This window comes from Branchiostoma lanceolatum, chromosome 11 (genome assembly GCF_035083965.1).
Source record: "Branchiostoma lanceolatum isolate klBraLanc5 chromosome 11, klBraLanc5.hap2, whole genome shotgun sequence".
NCBI lineage: Eukaryota > Metazoa > Chordata > Leptocardii > Amphioxiformes > Branchiostomatidae > Branchiostoma > Branchiostoma lanceolatum.
The window spans coordinates 16359658-16367376 of record NC_089732.1 but is presented as its reverse complement, the minus strand read 5'-3'; the positions used below and the strand labels follow the sequence as shown (position 1 = coordinate 16367376).

At 38.0% G+C, this 7719-nt stretch overlaps 1 protein-coding gene across 1 annotated transcript; it reads left to right on the top strand.

The window, feature by feature from the left end:
* The first annotated feature begins 1853 nt into the window (after positions 1 to 1853).
* LOC136445255 (uncharacterized) lies at positions 1854 to 7121 on the top strand. The gene is made up of 4 exons (XM_066443159.1): positions 1854 to 2030; positions 3431 to 3517; positions 5455 to 5542; positions 6163 to 7121. The coding sequence occupies exons 1-4, from the start codon at positions 2007 to 2009 to the stop codon at positions 6327 to 6329; spliced, it is 366 nt and encodes a 121-aa protein (XP_066299256.1). The 5' UTR covers positions 1854 to 2006; the 3' UTR covers positions 6330 to 7121.
* Positions 7122 to 7719: the final 598 nt, after the last annotated feature.

Sequence of the window (7719 nt, the reverse complement as noted above, 5' to 3'; positions counted from 1 at the left end):
TATAAACTTCAAGGTTTACGTACTAGGTGACTATAACCCTAATCTTTACTTCAGTGTGCCCCCATATCTAGTCATGTGCGTGTTCGTCAATCAATGTGACGAGGACCACTTTTGTCATCCTTCATAAGTTTGGTTGGGTTGATTTACACATGTGCCCTCAGGTGGCTGTACAGTCCTATTTTTGCATGCACAGAACCGGTGGTTGCAGTGTGGGCACATTTCGTAAGAACAAAAGCCGAATGACGTTCCTCTTTGCCTCTAGCGGGACCACAATGTACTGTTGTTGAGAACTACATTGTTGTTCGTGTAAAGTCTTTATGAAAAGGGTGTCGAACTTGAACCGACTCAGGTTACGTCACATGCTTATCAGGTGTAAATTAGCCGCAGGTAGAATGAGCTCGAGTGCGGAAATCCGACATGATTTTCTCATTCTAGGCATTGTAAATATTTTTAGAGAAATGACAAGTTTTGTCCGTCCCACAAGAAATGTTGACGGTAAGATCAAAATGCTCTTCCTTACAATGTTATTTCCGAATGGATATTACATAACCTACTGACTCTGCTGCAGAATTGAATACTAGTATTCGCATTACTACAAAGGGCAGACAACATTTAATTATAGAACTAGAGTTCCACGACCTCATACCTTCGCCAAATGATTTAAACCTTTATGACTGACGTATTTCTGTGTTTCTCATCAATTATAAATCATACCAGTTGATTGTCTTAAAATTTAACATGTCCAAAGTATGAGCTTAACAAATTATAAGCTGAACGAAGAATGATATGCTAATATTTAGCATCAATTATGCAAAGGACGCCCTTATTAGCATAATTTTATTCAACGATGTTCACATTCACATAAATCCCTGATGCCACAAAAAAAGTATCAAATGTATGAAATTGCCGTCATTTGCCAGTGTGGAATAATGGAAGTTACTCATTAAGTTTGCAAATTAGGCCAACATTTGCATATTTTCTATCTATTAACAGTCCTCTCTTCCTCAGTTACAATTTGAATAGTCATATCATGGAACAAAGCGGATTTTTAAAGTTGCCTCATTAATTATGCAAATTATAATCTAATTTGCATAATTATTGTCAAATCATACTAAGCATCACACAAGCTATCCACATACCAAAAATCATGACCATCCATCAAGACCATCTTGTTATAGTATTTTCTCATTAATTATGCAAATGAGGTCTCCATTTGCATAGTTCATATCAATTAATATTTCTGTCTTCCTCAGTTACATATGTCACATGTTTCAGAGTCCTATCATGGAATTTGGCGGCTGTATAAACTTTCCTCATTAATTATGCAAATTAGATACTGATTTGCATAAGAAGTATCTAATCATGTACATCATCACTCAAGCTATCTACCTAACAAAAAAAACAGCACACTGCAACGTAGCACCTTTTTGGCACGGTGAGTTCATGAAATGTCAGATTTTATTCATCGTGTTGTGTCTTGTATCTTGTGCAAAATTCCGTCGAGAAAGAAAAGATAGGGTGACCTTTATGTGCATGACAAACTTTAAAACACTTAACTTATGATCGTCAAAGATACACTAAATCATTTTTGTCTAATATTATGATTCATTCTTGAAACAAAAATATAAAAGCAGTCAGAATGAATATACCAACGCTGGCTGGTGCTGCAATGTGATAACGTTGACGCGCTGTACATGTGTTTTGTGTTCAGGGTAGAGTGCCCGGCTAATGAATACCTGCCCAAAACCCAACATCAACACACACTACCCTCTGACTATTCAGGAACGTTACGGTCAACCACACCTGCATATCGGGTTCCAGCGAAGGTAAATCATGTATAAAAGAGCCTTAGTTCCGTTTACCTTCAGACCAACAACAACAACAAGGAAGTTTAGAGACGTGAAAATACGACAAGTGCGCAGTTAGTTTTCAGACGCCAGTGAGTAGGGACGGCTTCTGAGGACAGAAAAGATCTGCTAGGTAATTTGGTGGTTCGCTGAGACATAATGGAGTCCAACATCATGGAGAAGGTGAGTCTGCAGACTAATGTTACCGTTGTCACCTAGCCGTTATAGATCCGCCAGACCTGCTAACGACATTACGGTCTGGCAGACACACGCAAAAATTATGTATCGTTTTTTACAACACATTTTTTCATAAGCAGTCTTTTCAGGGCACTTGCAAGTTTGGTTCTGTCTATCAGTGCACGTCGAAGTATTTTTACTTCCCCTCGTGAATATAAATAAGTGAGTTATCCGGAGAAACTACACATTTTCAGACTTCATAATCAAAGATCCGAAGTGTGTGTTAGTTTTAAGTACACTGTTTTGAGTGGACAAACATTTAATCATTAAATGATTGACGTTTGTTGAGGTGTACAGCCTCTTTTGTGATGTAGGATTATTTAGGGGCCTGTGAACAAAACATTTCTGGTGTCGTTTTGGCATAGCGTTAAGGGAGTCTCAGAACGCAGAGGTCCTGGGTACGAATACCTTAACATGCCACTGACGTTATGTCCCTGGAAAAGGAACTTACCAGAAATTTTCTCACTTCACTAAGGCGGAAATAAATACTTATATTACCTTCAGTTAGGGACGTCCCTCGGATATGACGTTAACTGTATTAATAAATGGAGGTCCCGTGTTTGATGAGAGCAACATCTCGAGCACGTTAAAGAACCCATCACACTTATCGAAAAGGGTAGAGGTCCTTCCCGGGGTGAGTGGATTAGATAAATCTGTCATTCAGCACAAACCTTATGTGTTGCACCATGAGGCAGTTTACCGGACATGCAATACAAACAAACAATACAAACAAAGAAACAAGCAAACAAACATCAGCAAGGCAACGTTATATTGCTGACGACACGAAGAAAGTCTGCAAGATATGAAAACATGCATGTGCACTTTTTGTGCAGAAAGCTGTTATCCAACGAAAATATGTCAAGGGGTACTGGCTATACTAACTTACCTGCTATACTAACTTACCTGCAGAAGCTGTGTACACGGAAGGTTGCTACGGAAATCTGATATCAATGAAGGTTGCTATGGACGTATTGTCAAGCTTTTTAATCATACAGGTGTCTTGAAGACCGGCGCCCCTCAGTTGCTATTTTAAACGCAGTCGTGGAATGGTAGGCAAGATTTTGATGCTCAGCCAGACTAAAAAATATGTATTTTCTTCTAATTTCTAGTTAACTATAGAAGTTAGGTTACAAGAAGCTTAAGATAGTCCCGATTTAGAACTCCCATTTTGGCTTCACAGTCATATTTCAGCTAAAACTCAAATAGTGTGTATTTGAAGTTAATTCAATTTACATCTAGTAAAGTCAATGAGACTTGAACTTTCACTTCACCGCAGATTTGTTTACTGACGGTAACTTACTTTCAATCAGTAGCTTACATGATATATGTCCATCCGTCTCACACAGAGGAAGTGGCCTGCAGTGAAACTGGCTGTGTTGGTGGTTGTTCTGTTGGCTATCATCCAGCTGACTGATGCACAGCAGAAAGACGAGGTATGTGGAAGGATTCTATATCTATGTCTATATATAGCTGGCATAACCGCTCTTTAGCGAAACACACCAGCTTGACCTGAATAGGTATATTTACCTCCATGAAATGTGTCATGGAGGTTATGTTTTCAGTTGCGTTTGTGTGTGTGTGAGTGTGTGATTAAGTGTGTTTGTGTGTGTCTGTGTGTCTGTTGGTCAACACGATAACTCAAAAACGACTGGAAGGATTGATTTCATACCCTACCATCCTCGTGTGATGGTACGATATGGTAAAAATGAGAAAATAATTAGATTTTTGCCCTCTAGCGGCTTCCCTAGGTACTTCAGTGGAACTTCCTTTTTTAGTATCTCGCGTTCTGAACATGGTATTGTTACGATCTTTTTGAACATGGTATTGTTACGATTTTAGGGAGGTAGATAGCTCTCGTGCTCTGAAAGAAGTCACATAAGCCATGGTTCCCTAGCGGCCAGTTCAAGAATTGCAGGGGCAAGTCTCCAACGGCTTGGGCCCCTTTGCGAACTGCCAAGTCGATTTTGTTTCAAACTTTGAAAGTGAATAATTCAAGAAGGGGTTGACGGATCGTCATGGTTTTTGATATATAGATATATGTGGTGTACCTAACATAATCTTGTGGTAAGTATGCAAATCAGGATCTGATAACTAATAAGAAAGTTAATAGCTCCGCTGCATTATATTATAGGACTTTCAAACACATGCCATATATATGTGACTGATATGTGACTGAGAAAAACAGAAATATACTTGATATTGATAATTAATGAAAAGATACTATAATACCGTAGTGGTAAATGATGGACATTTCATGTTGGCAGCATTTTTATTGGAAGTGAATGTGGATGTTATTGATGCCCGCGCCAACTTTGACATCGTATTTCTGCCGAACGATGTATGCTAGGACAACCAAACTTGGTGACTTTTCCTAAAATTTTGTTGGCAACAATTTCATCATAATGGTTTAAGTTTATGATTTTTTCATGTTGCCATGGCAACGGGTTTCTGACTGGCATTTTATGCAAAAATCATTATTTTTTTGAAAACAATGATATTTCTCGGGTTTTCTTCCACAACTACACTAGTTTTCCTACATGTTTAACAGAACATGTAATTAGATGTAACTTTCCTGATTTAATATTCATAATTTATGCTAATTTGATGACGTAATCAGCCAAAATCCAAGATGGCGGACTATATCAGTATTTCAGGTATCAGCGGGCTTTTTTGCCCTTAAAATCGTCAATACCTGACATTTTCTTTACCAGAAACATTTAAATTAACGTTTTTAGTCTATATTCAGTGTCCTTTGGGGTCATAAGTGGAAAAAAAGGATTTTTAAATTTTCAAAATGGCCCTTCCAAAATGGCGGATCCCAAGGGATCGCAAACAACACATGACGCCATTTTATGACGTCATTTTGACGTCAACGCACTAACCATTGACGTTGTATGCCTTTGCATACCTTAAAATGAATAATACAAACCGTTTTGTTTAATTCCTTTAGATATTACGGGAATTCCCTATTTAGCCAATAAAATCACATCGATGACGTCATAATTACGTCATATTACGCCATAACGTCACCAAAATTACAGGAATTATAAAACTTGACGTGAATATCACTCCCTGCAAATTTGGTGATGATACATCAGATATACCAAAAAAGCCCAGTCTTGATAGGGTTAACAAGAGAAGATGAACAACTGATAAAACGTAAGCAAACGAGGACCATATTTGCATAATCAATGAGAAGCATCTATAATATGTGACTCGAACAAACATACAGGACTAGTTCTCGAAAAGGTAAACATCATTTGGCAAAGGTATGAAGTCGTGGAACTCTAATGTTTGTCATATCTGTGGAAACTTGCAGGCGTTACTCTTAAACATCGCATGTCTCCTGCATTTCGATTTTCCTTTACAGAAGTCTCTTCTGGCGTTGATGGAAAGAAACAAGGAGGATACTGCGGTGTCAACTGACGAGGAATCAGGAAATGATCGTTATTTGGGTGGTAGGTGGATGTTTTTGGTTGGATAGATATAATAAAAGGGAAGTGGTTTCTGAAGACAGAAGACGATCGTTATCAGGAATAGGCGATGGATACGTTGATAGACGTCCTTCTGATCATTGACTTTTCTCAGAAACACATCCCTATCCATGTCGAACTTTGTTTTAGGAATGATGCATCTAATAAGTAGCAAATACAGAAAAAATTCTGTTAAGTAATATATTAGACCATTATAAATGATATGGTCAGTGACATGTAACGTTATCTATGTCAGAGTGATATTTTACCATGATTCATATATGGTTGTCAATGTTTAAGCATCATTCAGTGATAAACAGTTAATTGGTACCTTACGTGCACGCAATGATTACCTCTATGCATGGGTTAATGTGTGTGTATAATTTTCGAAATCATCGACGAATGTGTCTCGAATTTCTCAATAATCGAAAACATGCAATGGTTACTTTGTACAGATTGATGCAAACTACGTAAATTTTCACGTTATTCGCATTGTTTATAAGGGCAAAAAGAAAATCGAAATCAGCAGATGATCAATAGTCAGCAGATACGATTTACTATTATATTAATATAACGTTGACGTTGTTTACTTTTCAATTCCTCAGGACCGCCTCTGGACCTTAAGGGACCAGCGCGCAGACACAAACGGTTCATCTTTCCTCGAATCGTGTGCAAGCGACACTGCTGCAAAAGTTGGTGGTGGTCACGTCGCCGGTGCTCCTGTTGTGAATGGGGCTTTGCCCCTTTTGTTGTAGAGTCACACCCCGTGTAACTAAAGTTGAAGACAGTGGCAGCAAGTATTGAGGATAAGAGAAAGGACAGGTAATACCAATAAAAGACTGAATGAAAAGGGTACTTTTTCCCTTACGTACTCAGAAATGTGTTTGTTGTATTGTATTTGGAATATACAGTCATGGCGACGAAGAAGAAAGGTATGTAATTCTAACTTCTAAATAAAAAGGAAGCTTCTCTTCTTTGATATCGAATCAGCTTCTCGAAAGAAAGTCAACTTTCTAAATAAGATAAGACGCATCTAGAACGCGTATGAATAAACTTATTCTTATACGAGTTATCTTATAACATTGTCCATCGTGTGTACCTAGACTATGTACTGATACGTATATATATTGATGTATTGCATTACGTAATAAAAAAGGACGATGACTTTATAAAAGGTGATTGAATGATTGACCTTTATGTCTGATAACATTTTGGGGGAGGGGGGTGCTAGAGAGGTTGGATTACATCCTTTGATTAGACCCCAGCTATTGCACGTGAAACTAGATTTGAGGACAGTGGTAGCGAATATTGACGATAAAAAAATGAGAATAGCTGAAGGAAAGAAAGAAAGGTACTTTTTTCCTTACGTATTCGGAAATGTGTTTGTAGTGTTATATTTGGAATGTGCAGTCATGGCAACGAAGTAGGAAGGTCCGTATTATTGAATATGACATCTAGATATCGAAGCCGCTTTTGAAAGAAATTCATTATCACTTTTCTAAATATGCATATGATAAGCCGCACCAAGATTTCATTTGAATTAACTTGGTTCTTATGTGATATATTTCATAGCATTGCCCATCGCTACGTGTACGTGTGTACCTATATACCACTGTGTACTGAAAGGTATATATGCTTATGCAGTGCATTGTATAATATAAGAGACGATGACTTTTTGAAAGGTGATTGAATCATAATGACCTTTATGTCTGATAACCTTCTGTGTCGTCGAGCACATGAAAGAACCCATCACACTTATCAAAAAGAGTAGGGGTCCTTTCTCGGTGTGAGTGGATCAAACCTTACGGTCTAATCCGAGTTGAAATTTTGAAAAGGTTATAGTCACCTCTTATGTCAATCCTTCCACAAATGTGGTAAATCTCAATGAATAAACCAAAACAGAACAGATAACTCTGAGTAGTATCAGGACTCCTCGGGAAATACGTGAATTGTGACAATGCCATGATAACATTCATAGGAATCGATTGACCTTTCCTTGATCATCCTTGCAAATGTGTCATCCTTGCAAAAATGGCAGTCTGAAGCGTTGCAATTGCTGACGGTCTCACAGTGATCCCTAGCATTTTATATTAGTATTGCAGTATGGGAGAATTGTCTTGTGAGCCATCGATAATAACGATGATGTCGTCAACATGGCCTTA